This window comes from Poecile atricapillus, chromosome 6 (genome assembly GCF_030490865.1).
Source record: "Poecile atricapillus isolate bPoeAtr1 chromosome 6, bPoeAtr1.hap1, whole genome shotgun sequence".
In the NCBI taxonomy this organism is placed as follows: domain Eukaryota; kingdom Metazoa; phylum Chordata; class Aves; order Passeriformes; family Paridae; genus Poecile; species Poecile atricapillus.
In genome coordinates, this window is record NC_081254.1 from 3971856 (window position 1) to 3992184 (window position 20329).

The following is a 20329-nucleotide window of genomic DNA, read 5'->3' on the forward strand; positions in this document are numbered from 1 at the left end:
TCAGGCTCCATGGATGGCCAGGCTTGATTAGCAGTAATGCTAATAATTAAATCTGTACAAGGTGGGCAACTTCAGTTCACTTCCTGATCTGCCTCAAGGTAAAATGTATCCTTATTCTCCTCCCGTTTTCTATCTGGGAGCACGGCTGGTGTGAGAAGGGCTGCTTTGGCTCTGCTCCCTGCCACACACACAGCACAGCTGTGGGACAGCAGGACACAGCAGCTGTCACCACCTGTGGCCTTCACAAGAGCCACAGGCACATCCAGCCTAAATTACCCGTGTCTGACCCAAACATAAAAACCCAGTAAGAAACAAACATTTTTGGAGTACACAAGAAGGAAGTGAAATCAGAAGTGATCAGAAAAATACCCTGACCCACATATATACACACACACACATATGTATCTCCAACCTCTAGCCATAATAAACTGAGAAACTATGAGTTAAAACCAATGAGGCTCAAACATCATGAAACAACATTCAAACAGTGTCGCTCAATTGAGGAACAGCTGGAAAGAGGCGACACAGACTCTCATGGAGTCAGAACAGGAGAATCCCTTAGTTTATTGCTTTGGGCTAGTTTTATAGACTGGTACATGGAAAGTACAGAAAGGAAACTCTTATTGGTTAGTAAATCACTACATCACCATCACTGGTCAGTGGTGTACACCACCTCCTGACTTTCTCCTGCAAGGAAAACAAGAGGACAGACAAACAGCACCTGGCAGTTGTTTTCTGTCTCTGAGGATTGTTCTGAAATCCCCCTATGAATTTCTCAGGCTAGCTCTCAGGCAGGGAGCAGTTCCTGCAGGCTCCCTGCAGCTTGCTCCAAAGCTAGCATCCATAAAACAGTAAAAAGGGGATTTCAGTTCAAGAAGGCAGCTCTCATATTATCTGTGTATCTGACCTTTCTTTGCCAGCCCTAACAATCTCAGAGTGATGTTTACTGAGGATGCAGAGAAATTGTTGAGGCACACCTCCCTATCTGATGATAGCAGAGACAGCAGCACCTACAGCCACTTAGTGCTGCTCACAAACTGCACTCCCACTCAATCCCAGCTCCATGACCCCTCCTGCCCCCAGGGAAGAAGGGATGTCCTCACTGTGGCTGAGTAAAACACAGTGCAGGAAACACGGAGTTCATGCTGCTGCACTCCTCTGAGTTCAGTACTTCTCTTTGTAAAGGATGAAGAGACAAGAGCCTGTCATTAGGAAAAAGCACGTGCTTATTATTAGAACTGGCTGCTCCAGTGGATTCATTATTCCATTATTATCCACATTACAGTATGATTGTGTCATTGATAAGACATCAGACCCACAGTACTAATTCCTGTTACTTGATGCCCTAAAATGCAAATATATCCTGTAACAACCATGAGTATGTCTATGAGTAAAACTCAGATAACAACACTACACAAATAATTTCAAAGACTTTTTGAAACAATTCAGAAGAAAAACAGTTGCCTTTCAGAAGAATTATAACTGTATCTGGAATTCACTCTGAATTACTCTGTGAACAGAAGAACTCACAGGTTCTTGTGGAGAGCATTTTGCTTCACTTTCCATTGTACCATTCACTGTGATAAAACCTGTGAAAAAACAGACACTCACATAAAAGCAAGTATCTTCTGAAAAGATGTTTCTCCCAGCTTGCATTAAAAACTCCACACCAACAAGCTCTTAATCTTCCATGCCCTTGAGGCTTATTAGACACTCTAAATAATTGAGGAAAATAACAAAAACTATATTCCTTATACTGTTTCAAATGTTAGGGCTAATAAATCCCAAATTCCTGTAAAATTTGTCAGGAAAATTGGTCCACAAACACCAGAGGTTTATGTCCAAAAAGGAGACAGGGGAGTCCTGTAACTTTATTTGAATAAAGGAAGAGGTCATGGGGCATTTCCCTGGGGTCTCTCAAAGCTCTGGAGCACACAGCCTCCTTTGTATCCCAATTTCCCGGCCACACGTCCCTCTCTCGGGGACATTGAGAGGTACAGACTTCCCAAAACATCTAATCCCCAAGACCTCTTTCTAATGTAGAACCCCCACACTTTTTCTCGACTTCATCAGTGGAATTCCTATAGAATTTATGGTTCTTCCCATTGTTTGTATCCTCTCTCAGTATCCAATTTAATTTATCAGCAGACCCACAGTTTGTTTGTGAAGACAAGTCCCTCTCATTCCATTCATCCATCGGTGGAATCCTTCCTGCTGTTTCTTTTGTCTCAGTTTTATCCACTAGCAGACCCACAGTTTATTTGTAAAGACAAGTCCCTCACTCTTTCCAAGTTCAAGCACAGCTCCCAAAGAACAAATGCAGAACCTACACAGAATTTGGGCAGCCAAGTCCTTGGCAATGTTTAAGCTCAGCATTTACCAGGCAGGGCACGTCCACCACCAGCACCAGAGGGACCCTGGATGTCACCAGCGCAGCTTCCTGAGGAGGACCTGGGGAGGTGGCACTTCCCAGGTGAGATGTCCCAGAGGCAATGCAGCTCCTGCTGGCAGCACTCAGGCAGGAAGAAGCTTTAAGGCAAGTGATGAAGCCAATGAGGGAGCCATCTCCAGCAAAACAAGGCCTTTGGAGCAGCTGACCAGCACCGAGGGATGCAATGGCAGCGGGGAGGCTGTGCTTGGGAGTCACACACCGGGAGCACCGATGGAGCAGAGCTCACCCTGCATGGATGGTGGGCAGGGAAAAGCTTCACTCTCACCTACAAGCTGTGGCACAGAGGCTCTGGAGCTCACTCAGCACAGGCCCCAAGCCAGGAGGGCACTCACAAACACCCTGCAGTATTGCACAGAGCACCACTTGCCCGTGGAGTACGGCAGCGTTGCCAAGGAGAGCAAGGAAATCACAACCCTTAAATTGTGCTACGGTAACAAATGGCTGTCATCATCTTTACAGCTCATTCAATTCCCAGGCCTGGCTTATTGCAGCTACTAATAGAAAAGCCAAAAAGACACTGATAAATCAGCACTGTTTCCTGGTTCTGTCGTCTCTTCTTCGGCGAGTTAGAGCTGTGAAATAAAGTAATTGACATCTGATAATCTTCTCATTGAAAAACTTATTTAACACAGTCTCAGTAACAGCCATAAACTATTCTCAGTGAGAGTGTTTCCTTTCAGTAATAATTGTATAAGATCAAGGGCTCTAAAAGAAACTAAAAACTTTTCATTCCCTCCTGTTATGTAACCTCATATCTTTAAATCTTTTGTATTTTTCCTTTCTGCTTCATTGTCTTTGCCACCTTGTGCAGTCACTGTGTTCTGCAGCAAATGATATGACATTTTCCCTTACTGTCATATTTCAGTAGCTGCTTTCTGATTTTCTCAAGGCAGTGGGGTGGGTTATATATTATTCTTTTCCACCTATTGCACATTACGTACCCCTAAAACCGTGGTTATTTCTGAAGTAGAGAAGATCATCACAAGTTTGTTTCAATAGTCAAAGAATTTAAGACCATTTGACTTAAAATCTTGTAGTTTCACACCAGATAGGAAAGCGTTCCTGGGACAAACCCACAGCAATCCTTTGGAATAATATGGAATGCTGTTGACCACATCTGCATCCTGCCAGGTGCTCTGGATAGAATCAAAGAACCATTAATGTCAGAAAAGCCCTTCAAGGTCATTAAGAAGTCCAACCATTAGAGGAGGAGGCCCTCCCATATAAAACTTTCAGCCACTTAACAACAAACCCTGACCCACCCTAGAACAGACATTGCAAGAGAAATCTGCTACAACAAAGTACCAAAGGCTTACATTCCCAGCTAACCAGAGAGGATGAAATCTCACTCTCTAACCCAGTGTAAAGCACTTCCAGAGAAGTTCCATTAAGGCTGCATTCAACAGCATTTTGAGTAAAAATTTTATAGCACCATTCTGTAGTATAAGGCCTGAAAACACAACTTGACTTTAATAAAGCATCTGTAAACCCCCAATAAATAAAGAGAGATATCAAAAAGTACAATATCTGTGAGATGAAAAAAAACCAACAGGATATGCATAGATTATTTTAGTCCCTACACTACATTATCCTAAAGACAATTAAGTAAGACAAAGCAAACAAACAGCCTCATTAGAATAGCTTTAGACTGTATTAACTGCTATGACTTACAGAACAGAAAGGAATTTCAGCTTCCCAAAAAGGGAACAAATATCTGTATCACACAATTGTTCTCTCAATGTGCTTGATGAATCATCCTGAGGTATCTTTAGAAAAGAACATTATGCCTACAGAAAATGTTTACAGATGAAAAGCATGAGATTAGCATTGTGTACCCATATTAACAGTATTGAGTCTCCACTGTTTCAACATTTACCTGCCAGACGTAACAAGTGTCAAATCCATTCTTTGAATCTGAAAGAAAAATCACTTTCAAAACGCAAACTACGTTCCTTTTCTAACAACTCACAGCTCCAAGCATGTCAGACAACCAGATTTCTGGATTTACACAACACTCCTGTCTTCCCAATATAGCAATTTAGTCATTCTAACACTTGTAAATCGGTGCTCTTCTCCTCTTCTGGTGTCAACACCCTACTTGAAAACAACACTAACAGATTGCTTACCTTTTAAAAAACTATTATTTAAATCATTGCATTCTGCAGGAACAGAGATTACATTTTCAAACTCTAGTCTAGAAGTGGCATTATGAAGAAATTCTTGTTTCTGGCACATAAAGGATTGTCTGTTGTGAACCAGTGACAGCTCACAACAAGCATAAAATAACCCAAACACGTACAGTTTATTTGTGGTATGGCATTTTCCACAGACTTCATATACACCATATAACACAACTCATTCTGGGGACGTGTATTTAGCTTTTGCTTAGATTTCTGGAGGAAAAACTTTCTCCAGAAAGTTCTCAGCAAACTGAGTCCCTTCCAACCTTTTAAAGAGCATGCAGTGAAACGCTAAAGCGTGCTTTAATTGTTGGTTGAACACTTATGTCCCCAAGCAGGAGGTGCTGAGGCAGCCCCCAGCAGGGCCCTGTGCTGGTTACTCACGGAGCAGAGGTACTGGGCCAGCAGGTGCTGCAGGGCCTGGCGGATGGCGCTGCACTCGGCGATGATGCGCTCGCGGTGCGAGTCCCGCGTGCACGAGGAGTCGGCCAGCAGCGCCGCGCCGCTGATGATCGCCTCCAGCCGCTGCTCCAGGGACGGCCTCACCTTCTCGTCCTTCACCACCAGAGGATCCAGGGCTATCAAATTCTGCACAAAACGAGGAGTAAGTAAGTAAGGAGTAAGTATGAGGAGTAAGTAAGCTGTCTCGTTAAGGACTTTTGGATTTGGGTTCTTTTTCCCTTTGAACTGAAGATTGACCAGAGGGAGGCAGTTTTCTCTTGTTCAGTCTCAGTTGTTTATTTTTTCTTATCAACATTACAGGGTACAAGGAGCTATGTGCACTATGATAGAAATGGGTAAAATGGCTTACAAAGATCTTCTTCAAGGTCTTTCATATGTCCATTTACCCAATTAACAGATGCCAACTAAATTATTTTTCTTAGTCACCCAATGACCCAACACCTGAGTGCTGCACTGTGACATTTTCTACCCAATCACTCACTATTACCCAAACACCCCTAGGAGAAGAACATGAAGAAGAAAGAAGAAGGACAAGAGACAACACCCTAAATCCTCCATCTTTGTCTCCTGTTCTCTAAACTACTTTTTCACCCAGTGATTTAAGAAACTTTCTAATCTACACACTTACACTTTTTCTATCTAACTTTAACATTTGTTCTCATGTATCACCATGAAAACATGCTCATGAATTTCATGCTATATGAAATTCAGTGTTTCTTTGAATCCTGGAACTAAGTATCAGAAACAAGGGCACACACTCTGCATCTCCGACTCCAACATACAGCTAAGAAAGTCAGTTCAGTGGAGCTGCTGCTGTGTTTTTTACCTGCAGGAGATGCAGTGATATCATGGTTCCCAGATGTGCCGTGAGCCCTTTCCACCTGAAGCATCCAAACTACTTTTGACCATGGCAGATTCCCTTTTCCCTAGTGGGGATACACACAGAGGACATTTGCACCCAAACCCAGTGTTTTGGTCTCTCTGCCATTCAGAGTCTCAGACCAGAGCTCAAGCTTTGTTTGAAACAGGGGTTCAGTGCCTATAAACTTCAGTCTTTTAGAGACCAGGAGAACCACTGGATTTAACTCAGAGCCAGCAGTGCTCAGCTCACAGCTGAGAAAGTTAAGTCAGATTGCACGAGCAGTCTAATTCTGCTGATTTTTAGTCTAATCAATCCCACACTGTGGCAGAAATTCATCGCTGCCACTTTTAACAGACAAAGAGAAAAACTGCAGCTTTTGTTTAAGAACATAAATAAAGTGTTCAAAGGACATAGATTGAAGTGTCCTTTTGCTTTTCAGTAGGTAGGGTAAACAAAAGCAGACAACTCTTCTGCCTTGATAAAATTAATTACGTTTGGGTGGCAAACAAATATTCGAAAGAGAAAGAAAAGGAAACATGAGGTTTTCATGAAATGTCAAAGTAAGTATATTTGAGCTTCAGCATTTGAAGAAACTCAAAATGTAATCACTGATGTAACTGAACATCTGAAATTGTGTCATTATGGTCCTGATCCCCAAACCTACACTCCACATACACCTGTTCACCTCTTACATCACATCCATGGGTGATTTCAAGCTTTTAGAACAAATATTAAACAAGAAAACGATACCCTGATGTGGAATTTAGGTAATCAGAACTGATCTGCACTTATCCAGTATGTGCCAGACAAACTGTAAACTGGAGGATTTTAATTAATTTTTTTCAATTTAGATTTAATAGGACAATTTCAGGGCTTGTCTAGCTTAAGCTAGAAACAAAAGTGTTGTATTAAAGTGTAAGACAAAAGCTTAAACAGTGAGGCACGGAGACTTGAGTGACAAGTTTGTGTTGGAGATCTGAAACTCTGCCTCCCTCATTCCTGTTAGAGCCCTGAACACCAAGGTGTTGTGGGGTACTCACATCTGCTCAAGTTGTGCCACATGGCCACTCTTCAGGGCAGCAGCAGCTTCCCTTCAAGCTCCTGTATCTCAAGCAGCCTCCTCAATGCCAAGCTGCACATATGGTGCCCATCCTAATGCAAAACACACCTGGCAGGCAGGGTACTCAATGCTGCTGCAGAAAAAACACCTTCATTGACTGGGGAAGACTAAGACACACCTGGTGGCCACAGCAAATTATCCAATCAGCTGGAAAAATGACTGCCTTCACACCTCAGCTGACCCAAAACAGAAATGTCCTCCTTTGGGAACCAGTTTGGAGAAAGTTTACAGCAAGAAGGACAAATAGCACTGGCCAGAAAGCTACTATGGTCCATCTCTGAATAAAAAAAAATCTAGGCAATAACAGCCAGGAAGATATGAGTTTAGACTCTGCCCTACAGATAAAATTCTTCAAATAATTTCATCACTTATTCATCATCAGTACATCTACACAGGAAAGACTCGATGAGAAGACACCAGACTCACAAAGCAGTCTCTTGGTGGGTTTGATTTAACAGGCTAAACAGTGGTCAGCTATTCTTAACTGGTTTAAAGACTCAAGCATAAGGGAGCACTTAAGAGGAGAGATTTGATCCCTGTTTTCTCCCTCACTGGTCTGATCCAGGAAAAGAAAGGAGGGCCCCTGGGTACACAGAGACTCTGCTGGATTTGGTGAAGTCTGGAGGGATTTCCAGCCTGTTGGTGTCTCACATGAAGCTGTTCAGCTCAATGGCCACAGTCAGCCAAGGACCACAGAGCAGCTGAACACGCTGACAGAGACTCAGGAGGGCAGGACCTGCTCATTTTGTGAGCAATCTCTTTGCATTCACAAGATGAAAGCCCAAGGAAAGGCACTAGATAACCTGCACCCAACACGCTCTTTTAGCAGATCTTAATATGCAATTAAATTTTAAAGTTATAAATTTGTGTTTATTTACAAATGACACGGCAGTTATAGGGAGCCTTTAAGAGGAATTGTTGAGAATCTACTGATTTAAGAGTCAGCTGCTCTAATTTTACTGGTGGTTTCCTCACCTATAAATCTTTAATAACTTTCATGGTGCCAGCACTGGCAAAGGAAGAATGATATTGCAAAACATCTAGATACTAGATTGTTGGGTAAGCTCCGAGATACATTTCCACACTATAAACATTTAATGAGATTTGTTCCCACCAGACTATTTACTGCATCAATCTATTTCATGGCACTGTATTCGCAACAAGAAGATAGAACAAAGGTTATTTCAGGTCCTTAGCCAATGGAACTTTCTGTAAAGCGAGAAAAGTGTCATCATCTAATTCATAAAATCATTTCAGAAGTTAAACGCTCTATAAATTGTGCTTTATCTAACTCACACAGCTTCAATTCCTATTTGTGTAACCTAGGTAAAAATATATTTACAACTTGATAAACAAATGGCTTTTTACAACCGTCAGACTTCTATGTTCTTACATTTCCAAGTAAAAACAAATTCAATTCAAAATGCGATTTTTTCCCATTTTGTGATTATCGCAAATTTCAAATTTTAGAACAGCAATAAATGTTATTGCATTTTTTAAATAGTGCTGCTTACATAGAGTCAAGATTAAAATAAAAATATATAAATAATAAAAATGCAATCCTTCTGACATTTCTTTTTTTTTTTTTTAATTTTTAAGTAATCCAGGTAAATAGTGGGTCTCTTATAAGGCATCTCATTTGTCATTCACAGTTACACTGTAACAAGTTATGTATTAGTCTCACGTGTTTCTTTTCCCTTCTATTTATAAGGAAAATGGATTAGGAATTTTAAATTCAAAACCTGTTGTGAGAAGCAAGAACGGATGGCACATAACGGGCAATTGTAGCCTGTTCCTTTGGGAGGAAAAACCTGACTTTGAGCGTGACTGAGAGGATCAATAAACTGCCACTACAGAATTTGTGGCATATTTCAATGTAGTTCTTTAATTTTCCATTGAAAATTTTAGATAAAAATCTACTACCACCAGTCCTAACATCAATTTTCCTCAAAATGTATCACAGTCTTGGCACTGGGATGCAGAGATCTGCTAAGTCCAAGAATTCACAGTCAAAACCACCCGTATTTGTAATTGTGTTTAGAAACATTCATTCCTTTTGTTGATCTGGGCCTACATCAGTTACACCCCATGAGGATCAGGGTCTCACCTACAGGGGAAGGACAATGGAAAATGACACAGGTGGGAGCCAGAGCATGAGAAAAAGGAGAAATTCCACAGAAAAGCTTTGGATGAGGAATAGAAAAAGTGCTGCCTTCCCCCAGGTATTTGCTTCGATAATGGGAGCAGGGATGCAGAGGTGGTGAAAGCATATTGGCTGTGTCATTTCATTTAATGATAAGCAGCAAATGTAATGAGGTTTGTGAATTGCTCGATGACACGAATTACAGGATGGTCCCAGTGCCACATTCTGCAGACAAGGACTCCAGCCTGCATGGAGCAGCTGCAGTGGGCACTGCCAGCTGAGAATCACTGCAGAGCAAACTGAACTGAACTGCTGGGCTCTGCCCTGACTGCAGGATGTGACACAACTGCAGCTAACTCTGCCCTGGGCCCGAAGGGAGCCAAACCCTGAACACACATGAAGCCTCAGCTCCAAACTCCTCTGAGGAAAGAGATTCCTCTCAATCAAATCATTCCAAGTGATGCTATTTAGACTAGGACTAAGCAGAACAACAATCCTTAATGCCTTTAGGCTCATCATTTATGATATCAATAGTTATTTTTTAAAAAATAAAGCTTTTTTCCCAAAAATATTGTAATCTCACATATTTACATACCTCAAGCTCATCAAGTGCACTTCCAAGAGTAGCTGTGCGAGATGCAGGTTGCTCCATTTTATTTCCAACTCCTTGGGAAGCATTAGAAATTACATTGAGAGCATTCTGTATTTCATTGCAAATTGAATCCTTGCTGGCTGTAAGGGATGCAACATCTGAATGTTCCAAACAAGCTGAACATATTGAATGTAGGAAAGCAGAATTTTCCTTCAGGGATGCACGTGCTGCAGCAATTTCATCTCGCTGATTGCTAGATTTCAAATCCTGTCAGCAAAAGAACATGCTGTTTATTTCCAAAAGCACTCCAAAACTGACACGTATAAACATTTTTTCATTTCTATCTCTACTCTGCTTAAGGAAACATCAAGTTAAATTCATCGAAGTTTGTGAAAATGGACTGTAAGGATAGTTACAATTGAATCATCATTACCTCATGAGGAAGGAGCAAAGTATGTGTAAAAGAACCACAATTTTTAGTGTGTCTTACAACCAACACCATGAACTGTCTGTGTTTTGTTTGTTTTTAAGCAGTTTTCCTCTGAGAAGCTGCCCTGGAAATTAGCAGCCTTTCCCTCCTGGCCACATCTTTTCACAGCAGCAACAGAGAAGGACAGAGGTGCCTGAGGAGTCAGGGCACTCTGCAAGGGCTGCATCTGAACACATTTCTGTGTTCATGTTCTGTGCTGCTTTCCCTGCCCCAGCAGCCTCTGTCTCCAGCACTCTGCAGAAAGGAACAGCAGGTCAGGGATAGCAATCCTGCACTCCAGGGAAAGGGGAAGCATGGAAGCCACCTTGAGGTGCCACTGCCTGCTTCCCTCTGTCCCTGCTGTGTACACACTTAAAGCATTCAGGGATCTTACCTCATCCTATTTTATTACTGACATTTTACCCTGCTTCTCCTGCATCGTGTCCCTCTGAAAAGAAAACTGATAGATATTTATGAAATGGCTCGGGTGAAGGAGACAGTTAAATTCAGGGGAAAATAAAAAAAGGGAAAATAGCACATCTGAGCCTGTGGCACCAGATTCAAATGATGAGAAGAGGCACAATGAAGAATGAACAAGTAAATGCATACAAAACTTCTCACAGCCTGCCCACAGGCGATCTGAAGTCTAATTATTTTCCTTTGCATTGCATCAGGCTCTATATGCATTATTTACAAAAGCATCACAGTAACCACTTCTCACTGCATCAAGTTTTTAAGTTTATGGCTGAAGAGCATTTGATAGTAAATGAACCAGTCCTGTATTTTTAAAATCTCATTTACTCCAAGATATGCTTTGGACATAGGATTGCATCTTACTTCCTCAGGCTAACTTGGAAATCTTGGGGATACAGTAACAAAAAACCAAAAGCAAAGCAAATGAAAGAGATGTAGTCTTAAGCAGGAGTAGACAACAGTTTAACCAACTGATCATGTGAATCAGAAAACTGTTTTCTTGAGTGTATTAACACGTAACGTGTTTTTAAATTTTTAATAAACAAATATATAAATGAATCACCACTGTGCATGAATGATTTTATTGCCCAGTGTGTTCAAAGCCAAATACTACTGCATCTCCAACCTCAGTGAAGCAGCTGTGATTTGTCCAGTGCACTGGGGCCTTGTTCAGAAAAGAAATGCTATTTAAACACCAACTCTGGCTCTAATTAGCGAATCTATCTTTCCTGCAATTATTACAAGACAGCAGACTGCCCTCTTTTCTCCTGTGCTACAAGGAAGCCACAGACCCAGAGATGCAATGGGAAGTCAATGCTCTAACACTTCAGCCTAACTGGCTTCTATTATTAACCATTTCTTACTTTGCCACATCACAGGCAAACCAAACCCAAAAGCCTTTAAAAATCGTTTTTCCCTGTAATACAGTACTGTCTAACCAGGGCTGAGGGGTTCACAAGAAAACCAAAACTGGTAAGCCAGAAGCACAAAGCCAGTGCCAGCAGTCAGTAACAAAGTCTGCAAAGCTTCAGTAAGTTAATGTTTTTGTTTCACACAGTACTGTGGAGAGATTCAGAGTCATGGCATAGATAAATTCTCCTACAAAGAGCCCCAGTTTTGTTCAGTAACATGTTAAAATAAAATAAAAGCTCAGACCCATGAAATTCATCACTTTGTTGTTTAGCTGTGAGCTTGAAGAACCCCCAAAGAAGCTGTAGAGCCATTACTCCTTTCCATATTGAGGAAGAATTTATTCCCTGAGATTTTTTGTGTGAAAAAGAAGAAACATCTGATAATCTTAGTCTGATCTTTTGCATAAATGGACCAAAAAAACACCCTGAGATTGAGTGAATTTGCTATCAAAGCTATGCATATGTGGATTATCAGAACAATAAACTAGTTCTTTGAGGGAGGAAGTTAGTCTCTACAAATACCTGCAGTTCACAGGTATTTGTAGACAAATATTTGCTCACAAATGTTCTGCAGCTACTTTACTGCACTTCAGGCTATTTTTTTTTTCTTCATGGTTTAGCACTTTCTTCTTATTCCAACTTCTTTTTTTCTTCTAGCATGTGTTTTTCCACACTAAATCAGTTAAGTCATGTGAGACCAGCTGAGATTAAAGATAATCCCATCTCCAACCCCTGCCAATCCAAGAGACCCACTACAGTAACATTTCCCCAGGCTGCTGTCCCAGTCCTTCCAGGACATACTTCTGTGTCTTCCTTATATCTGGTTGTCCACGACAAGAATGGAAAATAAATGGATAATCAGAGATTCCCAGCTGTGGATTGTTCCAGCTTAACCCAGTGAATGGACAAGAAGACTTTCAAGAACTTGAAAACTACCTTCATTGTTAAGCTTTGATTACACTACTTCAATAAGGAGCAAAAAAAGGAGGAAAAAAGAAATCTGTTCTTTATCCCATATAAGGTTTAAGGTTTCTAAGGACAGCCCAATCCAGCTCCTGTTCACTGAGCATTCCCATCAGCACAGCTCACAGGGGCTGGCATCACCATGGGTCCAAATCACGCTGCTGTGTTTTGCACCAGCTGTAGTTTCAAAGCACACTGCAGTAGCCAGGCTGCTCTCTGCAGAGCCAGGTGTTACCAACCCGAGCTCTGTATCCAGGGAAAACACAGGCATACTAACCCCCACAGTCTCATACTACTACAGAAATAGGGGACAAAAGCAGTAGTTTTTATCACAGCTTAAACCTGAGTTTTAGCATTCAGCTTTCAATCAGAAGTGACTGCCAAATCATGCGTAGCTGCTGATTCAAAGACCATAACAAAGCTCAAACTCTTCCAAGTGCATTCATGCACTGCTCATCTGGGCAAGGCTCCAGATGACATATTTCCTAAGTATTGTGTTGTCCTTTTCAGTGGAAGAAAGCATCTCACCGACAAAAGCAAGTGAAGATGATCGGGGGGCGACACTGGCGGGGGCTGTCCCCGTGCTGTGTCAGTTCTGCCGAGGAGCGCTGCTCACATCGGTGCTGGAGCTCACACCACTGCTGGAGTGCTGGAGCTCACACCACTGCTGGAGTGCTGGAGCTCACACCGATGCTGGAGTGCTGGAGCTCACACTGGCGCTGGAGCTCACACCGGTGCTGGAGCTCACACCGATGCTGGAGCTCACACAGATGCTGGAGCTCACCCCGGTGCTGGAGCTCACACAGATGCTGGAGCTCACACTGGCGCTGGAGCTCACACCGATGCTGGAGCTCACACAGATGCTGGAGCTCACACCGGTGCTGGAGCTCACACCGGTGCTGGAGCTCACACAGATGCTGGAGCTCACACAGATGCTGGAGCTCACACCGGTGCTGGAGCTCACACAGATGCTGGAGCTCACACAGATGCTGGAGCTCACACAGATGCTGGAGCTCACACCGATGCTGGAGCTCACACCGGTGCTGGAGCTCACACAGATGCTGGAGCTCACACAGATGCTGGAGCTCACACAGATGCTGGAGCTCACACCGGTGCTGGAGCTCACACCGATGCTGGAGCTCACACAGATGCTGGAGCTCACACCGGTGCTGGAGCTCACACAGATGCTGGAGCTCACACTGGCGCTGGAGCTCACACCGATGCTGGAGCTCACACAGATGCTGGAGCTCACACCGGTGCTGGAGCTCACACCGGTGCTGGAGCTCACACAGATGCTGGAGCTCACACAGATGCTGGAGCTCACACCGGTGCTGGAGCTCACACAGATGCTGGAGCTCACACAGATGCTGGAGCTCACACCGATGCTGGAGCTCACACCGGTGCTGGAGCTCACACAGATGCTGGAGCTCACACAGATGCTGGAGCTCACACCGATGCTGGAGCTCACACTGGCGCTGGAGTGCTGGAGCTCACACCGCTGCTGGAGCTCACACAGATGCTGGAGCTCACACAGATGCTGGAGCTCACACCGCTCAGGACTCTGCCCAGCCTCAGCTGGGAGCTGCAGCCACACTCAGCCCGGGCCCTGCAGCCCCAGTTCCACACACCTGGCACCTTCAGTCCCATTCCGAGCCACAGGGGTGCCAGGCTGCGGCTCAGCACAGCTCTGCCAGTCTGAGCTGTGAGCATGGCACTGTGAGTCAGCACGGGGCTCTCATCTGCTCACAGCCTGACCTCAGAGCCCACCTCAGGGCTGCCCCATGGCCACCGAGCTTCCTGTGGAGCTGGCTGGGCTGAGCCTGGCTGCCACAGCCGGCACTGCCCGGCTCCTGCCCATGTCTGCCCAGGGATGCCCTGCCTCGGGGAGCAGCTGGGCATGGCTGCACCCCACAGAACCGTCTCCAGGTAAGCATTTACCATCAGCAGGGATCATCTGGAGTCAGCTCCATCATCAACCTGGCCCTGCCTGCTCTACAAAACACTTCATTTGCAAAGCTACAAACAGCATGACCTGGTGGCCCCTTTCCTCCATGTGAGGCTTTTAACTACATCTGAACAAATTACACAGACAAGTGATCGTAACCACACAAAAAAGAGACACAAACAAACATTGGGGATAACAGCTGGCAGAATAAAGCTTTGTTAGCACAAATGAAACACCACTGGATGATAGAGCTGAACTGCACTGAGCACCAAAGGCTCCCTTACATGCATTCACAGTGAGCTCAACACCACTCAGCCTATCCTTACCGAGCATGATCATAGTGCATGCCTGACTGTGAGGAATTCCAAGCTAACTTCTAATAAAAAAGTCTTACCTGGCCTTTAAACTCATTTTTTCTGACCTGAGAAATGATTGGCAGCTCTCAGTGTCTCATGGTGTCACAGCACTGTAGCATCTATAGAGCACAGAAACACCACACACACACACACAAAATACAGACTCGGTACGGACAAAACTGCAGGCAGAGCTTGTTTGCATCCATATTACCATAAACCCATGCCTTCAGTAACCCCCTCAGTCTCTCTCTCAGAAGCCTTTATAAAACCAGATTATTTGAGATGATTACCGAGAGCAAGCAGGGAAGGGATTCCCAGGACCGTGGTTCCCAGCAGAACTTGCTCTCTGTATCCACACTTATTCATTATTCCTCTGACAGGTGTGATATATAACACCAGAGAGCAGCAAAGTTATCTTATACAAAGCCATGACTGCTTAACACCCCTGCTCCTGCAATTTATTAATGTTTTCCAGGAATTTGTTGTTCAGACAGGGAAAGATGCAGTTTCTTTCGATGATTTGGTTGCATCAGATTGCAACTACTGCACAGTATTCTGTCTCCCCCATGCTCTGGCAACTTCTAGCCCAGTTATTGATGATGGAGCAATGCTTGCTGTCACCTCTCTATCTGCTATTTCAGGATCTGGTCCCTGCACTCCAATACCCTGCTGTTAACTTGCAGTCTTCCTAGATGAAGTAGCTGATTTGGAAAGGTGGCAAAGCAATTTCTTCCCTATAAGAATTAATCTATTAGCTCACAAAGGTTTTCACCTAGTACAGCTACAGTCACATTTGTCACCAGTGAGCTTGCCTAGAACTAAAGCAGGAACCATTCATCAAGGAGAGGGCTCAGGAGGTAGGAACCTCCAGAAGGTCTCATCACATCTGGAAGTTTTAACTAAGCTGTTAAAGCTTTCTGGAAATGTTCTGGCTTGGACTTTTTTCAATGGAAGATGACTCACTGAAAAATGCAGCAGAATGACATTCATCCACAATTGTTTTTTCCCAGTTTTATTAAACTTTTATAATACCATACTTGATTATTTTACTTGTTTCTTTTCTGAGGTTTTAAAATTAGAAGGGATTTGGGGATGTTTATTGTATTGAAAATTCGTTTCATTCTCTGCCTTAGTGGTATTAGGCTACTTAGAAACAGCCTAAGTAAATTATTACTGCTGGCAGATCACTTCATACAGGGTCCTCAAGCACTTTCACTGATACACTTCAACAAACACCGCTTCCACATTAACCTGTTCTCTTTTCATAGAGGTGATCATGCCAGAACATACCACATCTGCCACAGGAGTTCAGGATCTCTCCTCCAACAAATCAGCTCAAGTTCCCCCAGGTACAAGTTCCTCCTCATTTCAAGCAGAACATGGTTCTGGTTTTCCTACATTTATTATCTTATTATGAAAGATGGGAAATCATTTACAATAAACAGGTACAGGACTCATATCAGGCAGTTCCACCTGCTCTTTCCTCACAAGTTATATACTCCACAAATCTTCATGCCCTTTGCCCCTATTCTGCTGACAAACTCCAGGTACAGTTTAACCCTTTTTAATATTAATTTTTAATACTAATTATAATTCCAGAATTTAAAGGCATGTACTTCAATTTTTTCTAATTAAAAAAACCCAGAGCTAAAACCAGCTGACTGCAGTGAATGGTGCCTCAGATGCACCCAAACCCAACTGCAGGGAAGATTAAGCTTCTCTAACTTGCAGACACGTCCGAGTGACGCGTGTAAAGAGCGTCACTCAAGCAAACAGGACTGAAGTGCTAATCCATCAAAACAAGCTTATTAGCATTACCAATTTCAGCAATGTTAACAGCAGGGTTTGTTTTCACTGCTCAGCTGAAACTGCAAAATGAGCTGGTTTCAAGTATTTATCATGGACAATCCCCCCCGCCCCCCCTTTTTTTTTTCCTGTATATCAATTTAGGTTTTTAAATTTTGTTTTCTGTATACCTTGCAAACACTTCCAGGACAGAAATTCAGAGAAAGAAAGAAGCAGCCATAAGCCCTTGAGCTCTGAACTGAATGTTAATGCATTATATGTGATAGATTTAATACAGAACTGAGAATAAATGACTTCCAGCAGCTGCACTCTAGACCTATAAATTGCTGTGGGTACTACAAAATCCATACAGAGGAAGAACAACTGTATAATTTATAGCATCAGTATCTGTCAAGAAATGCTGCAAATACAGAACTTGATTTCTTCCTTTTAATGTTCCTATTAAAATTAGAAATTATCCTTACCTAGATTCCATTTAGATTAGGAATTTTGTTCATCTTCCCTGGTGGCACATCAATGCAGAAGACCATTTAATTCTTACCACTGTTAAACTAAATTCAAAAAGCATAAACACCAAAAGAGTTTGATAAAATAAACATGTAACAAGTTAAGGACTAGCTTGTGTTTTACATAGCAAATGCTTTGAGGAGATGAGAAAAGGGCAGTACTCTGATGAGATTGGTTATTCCACATAGCAGGCATAAACCACACAAACCCAGAGGATTTTGCATCCCCTTCACAGCACAGTGTGAGCAGCCCCAGAGTTTGATCCAGTATCCTCTATTAAATATGTTATATATAAATATATATAAACTACATACATAAATATACTATAAATACGTAACAGTAACTATGAAAGTGGGATAAACTGTAACCAGAATCTAAAAACTGCACAATGCCATTCATTTTATGGAAACATTTCGAAGTTTTGGGTCCCAAATTCATTCAAGAGCTATAAATGGTTGTAAATTAGTGGGCACCAAACAAGGGATTGCTAAGGGATGAACCAGACCTGAATTTTTCACTAAGTACCTCCCATCAGCCTGCAGACACACACCAGCAAAGGGGGAAAACTTGTGACTTTTTCCAGACAATAGACACTGCAACAGTTGTTTTTATAAAAATAAACACACACCACAATCTCTATTAATATCCTTATTAAAGTAATTTCAAAATCCATGGAAGCACAGGGATTGTGTTTTGCTGAAGACATTACAAACAGCTCCAGGACTGCAATCAGTATGGGACTGCATTGCCTGGTACATTTATTTTACCTTAAGAGATTACTGTCTGTTAAACCTCCAATTTAAATTGTAAGTCAGCTTCAAACTTTTATAGTTGAACTGACCCAATTTTTACAGTTTAATTGACTCAATGACTTTCAGGTCTCCCCAAGGTGCATTTTTTATGTAGCAGTAAGGTTGGTAAATGCTGTTTTCTTGATCTCTAAACAGCGTTCAATATAAAAAATAAGGTGTTCAAGTCCCATGAAGAAAATCCAACTGACTTAAACTGGTCTGAAATACCAGTTTTTGTTTGCAATTTTTGTTACAGAAAGTCAGAAGTTTCAATACATAATTTCCATTTTCCTAAACTGAATGCCCTGTCAGGGGTTCAGTCACATGAAAGCCCTTCAAACAGGTCAGAACTCAGCCTTACCCCTGTGTCAGACACACAACACTAAAAACAAACCAGGAAACCGGTTTGTAAGTATTATTCCACATGGCATTATTTTCATAGATTTCTCCTCCATCCCCTCTCCACATAGAACTTCAAATTCCAGTTAAGTTTGGTGAAAGTAAAGAAAAAATTGCAGGTGAGAAATTAAGTCTGAAAAAGAAACTTGGCTTACTTTGCACTGGCTTGTGTAACATTTTCCATTACAAAACCCCTGCTTTCACCTGATCCTAATTTTGACAAGTTAATAGGTTAGGCTGAAACTTCTCACATCAGATCTTTGATAAAGACTGTTGAATTTTCTTTATTTGATGGGGGGCTTTTTGTTCAGAGAAAATATGGGTTCAAGCACTTTCAGGTTAAAGGCTAAGGAAAGCATTCTCCCCATGTGAATAAAGCCTGAGCAGTATTTTCTGGAGAAAATACCCTTTTTGTGGGTTTTTTTTTGGAACAACTGATTTAAGATTTGCTTCCTTGAATATCACATAAAGTTGAAATAGCAACAATAAATATAAAGCACAAAACACTACAGTGATGGTCAGAGAGAAGGAAACTCCGGCTCCAGGGTCCTGCTCTGACAGGATGCACAAGGTGGAGGAGCAGAAACAGCATCCCCAGCTCTTCCCTATTTGTTTTGTCCAACTGAGAATACTTCTTAACTTGAACACTGTCACAAATTCAATGTGAAAAAGCAATTTTCTCTAAATTGGTTTTAAAAACTCTTCTTTAAGAAAGCAAGTTATTCCTCCCTACTAATTATAAACCATGGTATTGAAGCAATCACGTACTATTCTTCCAATTAGTCACTCGGTGCAAAGCTCGGCTATTTCGCACAGAAATAAAGCAAAACTGTACAGAATTAAAGCAATTCTCTGTAATTGCCATGTTGAAGTCTTTGAAGGCCTGATGGCTTGCTGTCTGTAGGCTCTTTTATTTTTTCTTGCTGCATCCCACCAAAGCAGGGACATTTCTCAGCCCTCACCTGCAGCTCTGTGCACAGCACCCTCCCTGCTGGGCTTGGGTGAGAAAAGGCTCCACACTGACCTGGGCACATCACACAGCACCAGCTTCTTCTTCACTCTCACCACACACTGCCTGAAAAAGGGATTTCTCCAACCCTCACACCTTCTTCACACACTCTTGAGAAGAAGAGACTGACTGTCACACCTGGCATCCCATCATGTTAGATGAACCAACAATTGAGGGGGAAAATACTTGTAGAGAAGAGACTGAGGAGGAGGAAAACAGGGATGGAAAAGTAAGTTACAGAGCAGGAATGCTAAAGGAAGGAGAGGCTGGGGATTCCTCTAAGGCACCAAGCAGAAGGAACAGCAGGTATGGCACAGCAGGACACGTGGCCATCGTGCCTTGGGCAGCCTGAGATGATCTCAGGGAATGGGATTTGACAGGTGAGCACAGCAGCCCCTCCTGACCAGGAGGAGAAAGGCATTCCAATATCCCCAAGTCACAGAACAAGGAAAGCTCCGTTTCTCTGTCCCATTTCCCTCTGCACAAGACTCCTTTTGTCTCTCCAGCTGTGTGTCAAAGAAGAAAACAACATTTGGTAGATGGGAACAGAGACCAGCACCCAGCACTGGAACTACTGCCAGAGAATAACCTTAGATCAGACTCCTTAGATTTCATCTAGGAAGGCCCTATTAGCAAGATGAGGCTAAGAAAATCAGTCTGTGCAGTACCAGATTTCCCAAGACCAAATAATTTCTCACATGCAGGACTTAAATACTTATTTTTTTCACATATCATACAGAAACTTAGCTTCATATGTCCAGCAAAGCATCAGGACTTTGTGCTACTGTGAGCTTCTCACGAGCAGCCACTCCTCTGAGATGAATCCCATGTTACCAATGATCCCACAGTTTTCCAGTGTCACTTACAATTTGATTAAACACAGATTTG

The 20329-nt window shown here is 42.6% G+C and overlaps 1 protein-coding gene across 2 annotated transcripts in view; it reads right to left on the reverse strand.

Moving 5' to 3' along the window:
* CTNNA3 (catenin alpha 3) overlaps positions 1-20329 on the reverse strand; it is a 397084-nt gene that overhangs the window by 311056 nt on the left and 65699 nt on the right. For both annotated transcript variants that reach the window (XM_058841820.1, XM_058841819.1), the window contains exons 6-7: positions 9815-10078; positions 5017-5220 (exon numbers count right to left, since the gene is read on the reverse strand). In XM_058841820.1, coding sequence (XP_058697803.1) covers positions 5017-5220; positions 9815-10078 — 468 coding nt within the window. The remainder of the gene's footprint in view (positions 1-5016; positions 5221-9814; positions 10079-20329) is intronic.